This window comes from Triturus cristatus, chromosome 3_2 (genome assembly GCF_964204655.1).
Source record: "Triturus cristatus chromosome 3_2, aTriCri1.1, whole genome shotgun sequence".
Taxonomy (NCBI): domain Eukaryota; kingdom Metazoa; phylum Chordata; class Amphibia; order Caudata; family Salamandridae; genus Triturus; species Triturus cristatus.
Window position 1 is genome coordinate 32,818,337 of NC_140584.1, and position 13,150 is coordinate 32,831,486.

Below are 13,150 nucleotides of genomic sequence, written 5' to 3' on the forward strand. Positions count from 1 at the left end.
AGACATGACAGTGATTCTACATAAATTGATAAATACAGGACAACCTCCACTGTCTAACGATGGCCATCTCCAACGTCTAAAGATGGTGCTAGGGCCTACTAAAAATGAAGTTGGACGAGTCAGACCTTGGGGGCTTTACTTCAATGGCACATTTGTTCTCTTGTGGCATCTTTTGGCTGGTTGAGCTTTGCTGTTAGCACAGGTAGCATGTGCTGCCACTCTGGTCGTGTCAGCACTGAGTGTAATTTCATGCAAGCTCTGTATTTGAACTTCAACTAGTATTCCCTTAATATACTTCAGGTTATCCAGAATGTGGCGGTGCGGCTGGTTTTGGGCATTTCTAAACCTGTATTGGTGAGGGAGAGGCTGATTGCTTTTCACTGGCTGCCGGTGAGGAAGAGACTGTTGTTCAAAGCCCTGTGTCTGGTTTTTAGGGCCCTTAACCAGCAGGGCTCTTACTTAAGAACTGCTTCTAACTAGTATCTTCCCATCAGACAATTGAGATCTGCTGGTCAGAGGGAAGTGACTTCCCGCTTTAGGATGGCCAGATGGGGTGAGCGTGCATTTTCGGTGTCAGCTGCTGGGTGATGGAACACTCTCCCGGTACACATTGCTAGCATTACTTCATACTCTGCATTTCGCAAGAATGAAAAAACTTGGCTTTTCTCACAGCCATAATTGCCTTTGTTGGTCACCCCTGTATGCTCTTGCTGGTAACTGCACTTTGCGGACTCTGGTTTAATGTGCTTTACAAATTTACATGCACATGTTTTATCCACACATTTAGTTCTGTCTTTTTTTAATGCCAACTCTTAAGATGCATGTGCCTACCTATATGCAACAAGCCTATTGCAATAGTTTGCTTGCTCTGTATAGTGGGAAATCATGCAATGTGTTGGTCACTGGTTCAGGATCTGTATTGATCAGGGCTACTGTCCTGGTATCCATTAATTTAATTGACCAGAGCCCATTCCAGTTGGTATTAAGATGTATAAAGGGAATTCATAGATGTGGCAGGATGCAACACCAGTGATGGACCCCCCCCTGATATGGATAAAGCACTTTTGCTTAGCTATTAGTAAATAGTGGCACTGCGGTGGCATAGGTTCTACTCTAAATGTTTAAATCAACATCACAACAAATTAATTAAACCGTGCAAAACCTAAATTAGACCACTTTTATTGCCAAACTAGTTTACCATATGAAGTGGTTCACAACGGACTGAGGAAATAATGGGACGATCTAGAGGGTGCGTCGAATTATTACTAGAGTCATGGGACAGAAGAGTTATAGGAGAACATGGTGAAGTTTCACTTTAGGGGGTGACTGTGTAGTGCATTGAACTAATTGATTGTTCGATAAGGTAAAACACTGGAAGCAATAATGATTGATTGATTTTTACTGTATGAATTCTTCCAATAGATACTCTGATCCTGCTTTGTGGACTGCTTACCTGGGGTTGCATGAACAGGCCCAACGAGGTACCAGTGTAATGAGGAAGATCAAACGCATTATTGCTCACAGACAATTCAACTATTATACCTATGACAATGACATTGCTGTGCTGGAGCTGGAAAGTCCTGTTGCATATAACAATGTCATCCAGCCCATCTGCTTGCCAGATGTCACACACGAATTTGCAGTGGGGAAGACCTTATGGGTGACTGGATGGGGAGCACTAAAAGAAGGAGGTGAGTGGGAAAGAGGGCCTGGGACTTAATTATTTTATTATTTAAGGACCTGCTGTTTTTGCATGCCTTGATATCTAACTCAATAAACGGCTGCAGACTCCAAGATTTTGGGTCATTATATTTCATTTACAATTTTTAGACGTTAAAAGCAAAAGTGTTTTAGCTAAGTTACAATTTGAAGCCTATATGTTATGCTGCTATTCCAAATTGCAGATGATTCCTGTAAATGAAATTACAATTTCATGTGTCTTATAGGCTCTTGAAAGTACATGAAGCTACCAATTGGGCTCACTTCTTATGGTGTTGATCACTTTATTGAAACCGTGGAGGTGGCTTTATTCTGTAAATCAGTCATTACTTTTTTTGCTTTTGGTAATTTGTCAATTCCAAATTTTTGTTTACAGTATTGGCCTGTTTTTAGGATCTGCGTTATACTTTGTTTCTGTTTTTTCTTTCTTTCCTAAAAAGTTGACATGAGCTTCCTTACTCTTGACCAGATAGAGAAGTCAATTTGTGTAGCGTGATTTACAACCATGATGCGTTTAGATCGTATCAATAGTAGTAATAGGAGAGTTTTAATATTTATTTAAATTTACAAGCTTGCTATTTTTCGTCTGGAGGGGGTGGGGGCCGTCCAGTGAAGCGCTCTGAGACACCCTAGTGTTAGATCACTCACATTTGAAGTTCCTCGGAGTAGTAAATGACCTGTTATTTTGGAGTATTTTTGGGACAACCCCCGTTTGAATTTTAAGAGAAGTTACTCAAATTTACTCTGAAAATGGGTTAACAGATAAACAGTGGGCGATGTGCTAGCCTTAAACATATTCTGTTTTTCCCAGAGTCTATAGCTCTGACATAAAGCAGAATCTTGTGCTTTTTGAAGTTGGTAAACAGTTTTTTTGTTCTGTCCAGAATTTAGTGTGTTGCTGCAGTTCTAGGCTGTATTTAAATGATGATCAAAATTGCCATTTGTCTTGGTGTAAGTTAATCAATTGCCTTTTGTGGAACATCTTTTTTCTGATATGATCCTCCTGAGCAATACTTGAAAATATTAGAAACCACAGTTACTATGGCTGCAACTTTGAATAGAGGTTGCCTGAAATTTGTGATACACTATGTTGTGGTTCATTATGTCCTCATCCACTTCCTGCTTTCAGTGCTTACTTTGTCAGATGAGCCAAACTAACAAGACCGGCATTTGTGCTGCTGTCTTGATGATAAAACAAAGTTGGTACAGGTTTGACAATGACTATGTGAATAAAATATTGCTGGTGGGGTCAGGTGAGTTTGTCACTTCTGCTGGACAAGTGCCACCACGGACCAGTTCATCTGTTAGTACTTGGGCACGGGTGGACTCTGGCCCCAGGCTTGACCTCCTGCAGGCTCGAGCCTGGCTGCTGCAGGAGAATTTGGAGTGTTGGACCACTATGTGGTATCCCTGAAGGTGATGAGCATTGAATGGGCAAAATGAGAATTTTCCAAGTGGTGCAGATGCTCCTGAAGACGTCCTTGCTAATGAGACTGGAAATAGACTTGAGATGCCAGAGGGATGTTAGGAGCTGCATGATGGTTGAAGGCTGCCTCTGCTGCTTCAAATTGGCAGTGTTGTTTGAATACTGAAGTTGTCTGGTTACCCTCTGTTTGATTGAGCATAAATGGTGGAAGTGCATCTTTTCTCAAAAAGGTTTGCTAATTTATGCTCCGTTAACACTGGTAGACTTGGCATGAAAGCTTATCAGAAGGTCGGGGTCCTGCAATCAAATTATTGCCGTACTGCTCAATGGGCACGCAGTCCCTTTTTTCAGTTCACTTCAGTTGGGTCCATCACTGGGGAACAATGCCCATGCTAAGCATGAGGAATGTAGTGTCCTTTGGCCAGCATTTGTCCATTCTGATGTCCCTTCTCATACTTTTCTTCTCAACAATAGATCCTTCTTCCACAATCTATAGCGTGCCTTGTGAAGGCAGACTGTATGCCCATCGAATACGGATAGGATGAACCAGGGTTGTTCCTCAGGGCCACACTGTTTCCTGACAGTTTCCTTGGTTCAGGTGGAGCGTAGTTGTCGTAAGCCTTCATATGGGTCTGTGTTGGTGCCCCTGTATCGCAGTGCTAGGCTGTATAAGTGAGGCCTCCTTCTTACAACAAGTAGGAGCATTTTCCCTTAATGCAAGATTTATTTCCACCCCCGCCATCCCCATGATTTTCAGGTTTTGAGACTGTGGCTTGCAAGGGCTATTAAGCCCAGACTTCTTTAAAGTGTCCTGGCCATTAATTCCTCTTTACTTGCTGAAGAGCTTCAGGGTTTCCTGGTCCAGAAGAGGTTTTTCCAGATGAATCGCCAGTGTTATATTAGTTGATAAGCTCAGGTAGTGCAATGAAAGCATGAATTTCCCGATTTGCCTATAATACTTAAAATGGTTCTGACCATTTGCCATAGGACATAAATTCTTATAACACTAGTAGGTAGGTGCCTGTTGCTAATATTGTGTCCATGTTCCTAATAGTGAAGGCCTATACCATAATTATTTCCACAGTGGAAATGTTTCCATTCCCTTCACCCCCACTCGAACTCTCACCAGAAGTAGCACCCTCTTGGATGAATAATACTAAATGTCTTCAAAGTGTTCAACACCCCATGTCACTTATCTCTTTCACTCACAAACGATAAAGTGAGTAGGAAATGAGGGAAAATGTAGTATGGTTCACCTGTGGCCACCTATAGATCTCAAGACAACTGTACAGATTACTGCATCTGACACCTGGATTTTGACAGGTCCCTTGGCTCACATGGCTCAGTGTTCCATCCAAAGGAAAGAGAAGTTCCAGTATTTGAAGTGATGCCCCTTTCTGTCCCTGTGGAACCACAGAGTGCATGCAGGTATAGGAGTACCACTGAATGGAAAGTTTGCTCTCCTTTTGTTAAGGTGCATTTCAGTTTGAGCTCAGTCCCCCTAGCTCTCCTCCTTCCCATATGCCACCTCAAAAACACCTCAGGCTCTCAATACTTTTGGAGCAATTGATGGTTCCCTGGTTTTCACTATCAACCTGTTTATTCCAGAATGCAAGGTTTCATAAAACATATGCACCTCAAAACAGCATACACAATAGATATAAATCTTTTTCGCTGTATTTCTGGAAATGGCTGTATCTTGACAAGAATCCAAGTGTCCGAGCTGGTGTGGTGTGTTGTGAATCTTGAGAAAACTTGATTAGTGTCCATCTTGGTGTATTGTGAAGAGGGAGAGGACTTGGACACTTGAGTAGTCTTGAGTAATCTCAATAGATTGAGCTGTTGAAGGTTCAAGTTGGTCTTGTGTGTTTGTTCACTTAAAGACTGGTCATTTTAAAAGTTGAAGCTTGCAAAAAGAAACATCCTTCAATAGGGCCTGCAGATCACCAGTGGACATCCTTTTTATATTTTTGTGCCATGCTCATGGTTTTGATGCTGGCAACTAGTCTGGTGTTGTGGTACTGCTTAAGTACTTTATTGGTTTTGTGGTGGCCACATGCATCCTTGCTCTTAGTGACTTTAAGACGAATGTAAAGGAGCTTTTACCAAATGCTGGTAGATGGTACTCTGGTGCACTCTTAGAAAATCTAGTTGATTTTGCACCCTTGCAGTTATTTCAGTCAGCAGTGTGAGTATTTGGCAGCTTTATGATGCAATCTTACATTGATTTATACAGATTGGTGCTCCCTCTGTAATAGGGAACTCCACAGGAAACTCCATATTTTTTTTTTATTAAGAATACATAAGAGTGTAATGTTATCTTTTTTTATTCTCAATGACGTCGAGTCCAGGGGGAAACGTCTCTTGAGAAGAAGAGGAAGGGGCCTTCTGGTCAAACTTTAGGTGGACAGCTGCTAGGATCCTCATTGTAGGTTTCGACCATGTTCATATGTAGTAATCTAGAGGAGTAGCCTATTGCTGGAAAAATAGTGTGTTTCTCGGTCTGTGGAATTGCATGTAAGACATTGTGAGAAAGTGCCTCTTTTGAAAAGGTTAGTTGCATTTTTTGCCTGGAAAGTGATTCGGTTTCAATTGTTGGCATATGGTCCCTGTGCCAACCAGGTCCCCTGTGCTTCTTCCCTAAAACGGTTCCACCATTGGCCCCTCAGGTCCCCTGTAAGTCCTTAGTAAATGGTACCTAGGGCATGGGGACTGAAGAGGATTCCCTAGCCACCCCTCACCTAGGTCATGCAGAATGCCACTGCAGAATGCATGCCCTGGTGCAGACAAAACGACAGTCACCAATGCACACAATGTGTGCCATGCCAAATAGCACTGCCTAAGGTATAGGTAAGTCATCCCTCTAGTAGGCCTTACAGCCCTAAGGCAGGGTGCACTATACCACAGATGTGGACATATCAAATAGGCCACTACAATATTAAAGTCTATTATTAGATATTGTAAGTGCCAGGAAGCCATAGAGAGCACATGGGCTGGAAACTCAACAACTCGAGTTCCCCAGCACCATGATGGCTTCTCTGAACGCAGGAGTCTTTGGTACCAAACTACTCCTCTCAATAAACCCACACTGATGCCAGTGTGGCAGTTAATGAAATGTACTCAAAGGGCACCTCAGAGGGGCCCCCTGAAAACCTACTAATCCTGGTGTGGTCACAGACTGGCGTTAGGCAGCCTGCCACCACCAGATATGTTTCTTGACCCCTGGGTCGAATGTGCCCTCTCTCTGGGACCAGAAACAAAGCACTTCCTGTACGGAGGTGTCGCACCTCCTTCCCCAAGATGGACACAGCGCCTGAGAGGGAAGCTTCAAAGGTTACCGCCTTTCTAATATGACCCTCAGCCTCTGCTGCTAGCAGCAGATGACAGCCCCTGGTTTACACTCCCACTTTGGGTGGGAAATGGGGGTGGGCCTCCAATTAAGGGTTAGGACTATCCCCCTCCCACAGGAGGGTGTCATAATTGAGGGTGTTGGCATCCCAGATAAGGTGAGAATAGAACAGATATATAGGGAGGGAAATCGGAGAATAATTTAGAACAATCAATTTCATATAGTAATGTCCTTAGTAAACTGGTCGTGGTTTACAATAACACCAGTCTTACAATGGGGCCTGTCTCTCATAGATTTTACAGGTTTTTTGCTGTTTCCTGATGGCGCACAGAGTATATTCATCTGTGAAAAGGCAGGGCTGGGGTGAAGTAGGATACAGGCCCACTTGGGGAAAGTGTCGACGTTTCGACCCTGGTGCATGGAGGGTAGTTTGTATCCTCTGCAGGCGGGTCTTCTATTTTTAAAGGATTTTATTTGTCTTCTTTTCACTGCTTCTTCACTGCTGCTTCATGTGCGGAGACCCCATAATAAATAATGATCCTTAAAGTATACAGATGTGAAGGAAGCCAGTAAAATATATTTATTGTATACGTTTAAATGACTTCTTTCTGTTGCTGTATTATATACCATAAATTGGTAGTGATTTGATAGTGCTTCTCTGCATCATGTTTAGCCTGTTCAGTATGACATTAGAAGAAATTTGTTTAAATAGAACTACTCCTAGTTACGTTAAAAGAATGTTTCCTTTATTTACAATCACTCCCTGGCCCTTATTTCACTTCTAAATATTTGCTTAGAAAATAGTTGTGTACAGTGAGCTGAGCTGTGCATTTGGTGACCTTAATATATTGTGTGCTTGATGATGCCCGGCCTTGTGGTCATTTCATTGTGATTTTGTTTGTTGCAGGTACTGGAGCTGCTATCCTACAGAAGGCCGAGATTCGCTTAATAAACCAGTCCGAGTGTAATCGAGTAATGAACAATGAGCTGACTCCCCGAATGATGTGTGCAGGCTTTCTTAGTGGAGGTATTGATGCTTGTCAGGTAAGCATGACCACAATCAGTTATTCTCTATGCTGTGTTTATCTAGTAGAGATGTTTTGTCCGTTTCACATGCTGCTGGACTTCGCCCTTTGTCGCCTGACAATACCTTTTACTCTGACTGTACCCCCCTTGGTATCCCTCTTCCCTCCTTTCTTTTTCAGTCATCGTTGCTTCCGGATGTTATGACTACGGATCTCACATTTTGACTTTTCGTATTGTCTTCTGGTTCCCGTTGAGCATTTCCCTCCTTGACGGTTCTACCTGGCCCAATCTTCTTTTCTCCCCCCCCCCCCCCCCCCCCACCTTCCTTACCCCTTTGGACATGTATATATTTTATTTTATGTTGTTGTAACTCGTAACAGTTTCTCTTTCCTCTGCTTCTGTAACTGAGTCAATTTTGTAACTCGCTGATCCTTATGTAAAGCGCTCTAATACCTCCGGGTCTAGAACTCTGCAAATAAATAAAGAGATCACTTTCCTCATTTTCTATAGATTTCCAGGTTCTAAGATTCTTATTACCATTTTTTTCTGATTAGACTGTTTAACTAGCTGGAGAATTGCATTGCATTTATTTAACATCTCATAAACATGGTGAAGAACAAAGTGATATAAGAAATGCTTGAATTAAATCTCAACGAATTACAATCACTTGTGGCCCATTCCAGGCCAGCTGTTTTCACATACTGTGTCATTCTAGACAGACACCCACTAAATATTACATAAGCCTTGGTCCTTCTCCAATAGAAATAGTACTGTTAGAACTTCTAGGCCATTTCCCCTCCAGATGGCAACATAAGCAACCGCAGACCAGTTTCGGCTCACTTAGGCCTCATCAGTAAAATATAGTTTGGATTCATAAACCGACGAGGGATCGAAGTGCATTCGTGGATGGTTAGCACACTATATCTTGGAGTACTTGGTAGAATTGCAGAGTGGTCTAGTGGGAAGCTTTAAGGTGTCATGGGGGACTGACTAGTGGTCATTTGATCCTGAATTAGACCACTTTGCTTCAGTGGGTAGCATGAGTTTGCAAGAGGGTCAGAATGCATTAGCTTTATACAAAAACAGTTCATGGACAGAATGCAGAACAATGTCATACATTCACCCCAGTACAGAGATCTGTGCCTAAATCCATCGCTTTTTGCTCACCATGCCATTCCAGTTTGAACCCAGCCATATGCAAATCAGTCTTGACCCTGTGCCCCATGGGAACAGTCCTGCCCGAACTGCAAAGTCAGGTCCTCCCTGGACTGGAACCAAGCATCCTAGGACCGGTTTTGGGGTTTCACCCCTCTTCAGCCAGGATAGCTTGATTCCAGTGGCATGGAGAGCACGGGACTCACGTCTGAGCATACCCGTCCCACTCGGGGTGACAAATGCAAAAACAACATTAGCTTTATAATTATAATATTTTGGTTAGAAGGATCAGTGATATGTATGTGTCATGTGTTGCAAGTGTGTTGGTGTCCTCCTTATTGATTAGAGGAATGTACCTATTTAGTTCCGCTTTTCTATGGTGCCACTTTATCAGAAGGTACTTGAGCACTCTACAGAGAGCTATAATTAGATATGCAGGATATTTTTACATTAAAATACTTTTGGTTTAATTTAAAGAGGGATAGAGGAAATGGGGCAGGTAGGTGAGATGGAAGAAGCCATGTAGATGAATCATTAAGGGGTACAGGCAAAGAGAAAAGGAGTGTGAAGAGGTAGTAAATGGGTAAGAAGAACATGAGTCACAAAGGAGAAAGGAGCAAGACAAGTAGGAGGCAAGCAAATGGTTAATTAATAAAGTTCAAAAAGTTAAAGTCAGGCATCCATGACAGAATGATTGTCTGAGTCTTTTAGATCCTTGCTTAGATGTCTTCTGGACAGAGCATTCTTAAGTTCTTTCGGTAAGGACAGGGTGTTAGGAGCCATTCTTAGTTTGATCTATCGAGCTTCATAATTTGGGGGCTAAACCAGAGAATGTGTTGCAGGAAAATTTTGATTTGTATTTTGGGGATTTGAGAGTACGAGTCCATTATATGGGACGCAACAAAATGCAGCGATGAAGGTGGGTGAAAGAATGATTATTCAATTTGACCATTTGGTAGTCTCATTAAAAGAACAGCCTATTTTGTAAGTAGCTTGTTTATAAATAAACCCCATTAACTCGATATCAGTCAAGTGAAAGAAAATAATATTTTACGGTATCCACATTTGTGTAGAAATTATCACTTTTATATTTCAAAATGTAAATGTTTCTCCGTCATCTTAACAATTCAGTAATTAAATTATTTAAGGCCTTGATAACCTCTTCATTATAAGAAACAACATTGTCACAATCATGTAGTACAGCAGTTCTTCTTAACCTGTGGTCTGGGGACCCCTGGGGGATCCGCGACACCTACTCAGGGAGCCTACCACAGCTTAGAAAATTAGATAATATTAACAGATTAAGAAAGTGTATAATAATAAGAAAATAAAACTAAAAATGTGAAGGAATTTGAAATTGGAAGCTCAAAATTAAGTTGATAGGCCAGATTCCAGTAATGACTCTGGAATGGGTCCCCGAATTCACATAATGACAAAGTGGGGGAACCACACAAGTCAAAAGGTTAAGAACCACTGATGTATATGTTCCATTCCAAATGGCCTACAACTAATTGTCTATAGAATTGGTCATTTTTCGAAGCCAGTGTAGAAAACAATAATAATATTGGTCAACCTTGCTGTTATAGGCTTTGATCAAAGTTGTAGCCTAATGTGAATCATTCGCACTGTAAAATCTAACCAAGAAATCACCCAGCCTTAATTGCCTTTGCTTTTAAATCCCTCTCCACAACCTACAACATCTCTTTATGAAACGGAGTCCACAAATACATTCAGGTTTTAATATGGAGTAACTATGTTTCACTGACCTTTCATCTACCCCTTTATAGTGGCATTTCAAAAAACATTGTTTAGGTTTTGAGTCCATTTAATTTTAAGACTGCAGCCAAGAAAGTTCTGATAATGCCTAATGTGGCCCACAGGATGTCATCCTCTTTATAAAATGCGGTAAACTTTCTACTCCCATACTTAAAAGGGAAGAGCTACACTTTCCTAAACTTTACACATACAGTTCAAAGAGGAGCATGACGAGAGTGTGCTGCACTCACCATGCATAATGGTGTCATTGGTAAATGGCTGCTCTGGCATCCAGATAAAGGTCACATATCAAAATGACTATTAAAACAACACAGATACATAAGCACTCTAATAATGTCTGCCATAAAGTGTAGTTGTGTACCTTATCAGAGGTGATACAAAAATGCACAATGTAGTAGATTATCACTATTCTTTAACAAACAGCCATAAACATAAGAGCTGCTGCATTTTGCATCTTAAACAATCTTTTTTTATAAAGCTCAGCAGGTTATGGGAATATTAATCTTGTTTAAACCGAAGATAATAGTTAGTTTGTAGAAATGTCACATGTATCTTAGAAGGGGATTAACATAGTTAAGTCTGTAGTTTGCACGGTCACTCAGGTAAACCTTCTTTTGAGTTATTATGCAAGATCCCTGCCAGATATCAGGCAAGCCCACAAATTACCACATCCTTTCAAACACCTTAAACAGAGGTGACCACCAGTGTGATTTGGGTTTTGTAATGTACTGCACAGACCATCCGGTCTGATGGTGCCAAATGATTTAATGTCTCAATTACTAACTCTTACTACCAGATATTAAGGCTTTCCAATGCCAAATTGTTTAAAATAATTTTCATTAATTGTTATTAGAACTTCTCTGTCTCTCAACCCATGAAGATTTTTCAGAACTTGGAGTCTATGGTTATTGAACTAATGAATAAAGAACCTACAGTAGTGTCACTTATATGAGCAGGTGATTTTAATATTGTCAAAAGTGTGTATAGTTGAAACCGTTTATGTGGTCTTATAAATGGGCAGGGTGAGCATGCGTCTCACTTCTTGCACTCTCCTTATGGAGAGTTGTGGACAAAAGTGATGTTAATTAACTGTTTGTTTTTTGTGTCCGAATTAACTGGTGGTCCCTCTACGTACATCCTGACTTTCGTGGAGAGGGATAAAGGCAGCTCAATCAATAATATTCTAGTGTCAGATGATCTGTCCCCCTTGCTGAACAAATATGAGATTCTGTCTTCCCCTTTTTCATAGATCATCCTCTAATTGTTGCACATTTTTCCCTTTTCCTTCAAGTTCCTTTAATCTTCAGAAAATTTCCACCTATAAATTACTTATTAAATCAAGGGGTGCCCAGAAAATGGCAACATGTTGATCCTGACAAATTGCTCATAGACTTCATCTCAACTAGGTATGCAGAGATTGTAAGCTGCCTTTCAGAAGATGTAGACTCAGTGTCTGTGTGGGATAACTTTATGACTATTTGTAAATACATTTCTGACACATTAACAATAGAGAAGTCGCAGATTGTCCTCACGTAACAGTTATGGTTTAATCCCAAATGCACAAAAGCTTGCAAAGTCTTAAAATAAGTTACCAATTTCATTCCAGGGGATCCAACTATGGTTCGAGCAGCGAGATGCAATTATACCCAGGCAACTGAAAAAAAGAAATAACGACCTACGATTTAAGTCCTGGAAAGATTTGGAATGAGCAGCTACCCTCAAGGACAATAGGGCCGTTTGGGAGATAGTAAATCGCCCTTTCTTCTCTGGAAACACGTCCTCAAGCATTGATTGCCATATCTTGGAGAAGTATTGAGTACTTCATTTTGCAAAAGTTTTTAATCCAGAGCAAAGTGAAGTAGCCTCTGTAGCACCACTGCCGCCACTTCCACGACCCTCCTAGAATTCAGCAAGGCTGTTACCGGGGGGGAGGAGGGGGGGAGTGGGTAAAGCTATTGTTAGCACTACAGCAGGCCCAGATGACTCCCAGCAGAGCTCTTTAACTTCACATTAGACCTTTGGGCCCCACTGCCAATCTCTTTGATTCCTCTGTTAAAATATTTGGGAGGGTGATCCCTGGGAAGCTGGAAGCCTAGGCGGAGAAAAAAATCCTTCTTTACGGAAGTCCAATATTGGTTCGGCCCAGGATAAGGTACCTCAGAGCAAGCGCTAAATTTGTCGCTTATCTTAGGCAAGTATGTCAAGGCCAGGAGAGGAACCATTCACATGGCTTTTTTATAGACCTCTCCTGTGCCTTTGACTTAGTTGATAGAGATAAATTGTGGGAAATTTTGGGGTGTGCCGGGGTCGATCCTCTTTTATTGATTGTTTAAATTTTTTTTCACATCAAGAGACTTTTATGAGGGTACAATACACCCAGCTCGGGGACCAGACTTCTCCCATCCAAGTCACCCGGGGGGTTAGACAAGGCTGTCTACTGGCCCCCTTTTTATTCATATGTTATATTCATGCCCTAGATACTTTTCTATGTGTCTCTACTCCTGATGTTCCCAATATTGTCTCGTGCCCGGTCTCTGTCCATATGTACGTGGATGACGCAGAGCTCCTAGCTTGCACTGCCAATGGCCAACAGGTGCTTTTAGATAAGTTTTATGGAGGGGTTGAAACCCAAGGTTAATCATAAGAATCTTATATCCTGACCTGTAGCCCAAAGAACACTTGTTCTAAAAACTTTTCAA

At 41.5% G+C, this 13,150-nt stretch overlaps 1 protein-coding gene across 2 annotated transcripts in view; it reads left to right on the plus strand.

The window, feature by feature from the left end:
• Positions 1–13,150, plus strand: part of ST14 (ST14 transmembrane serine protease matriptase) — a 264,383-nt gene that overhangs the window by 231,126 nt on the left and 20,107 nt on the right. For both annotated transcript variants that reach the window (XM_085647218.1, XM_085647219.1), the window contains exons 17-18: positions 1,423–1,691; positions 7,402–7,538. In XM_085647218.1, the coding sequence (XP_085503344.1) occupies positions 1,423–1,691; positions 7,402–7,538 (406 nt within the window). The remainder of the gene's footprint in view (positions 1–1,422; positions 1,692–7,401; positions 7,539–13,150) is intronic.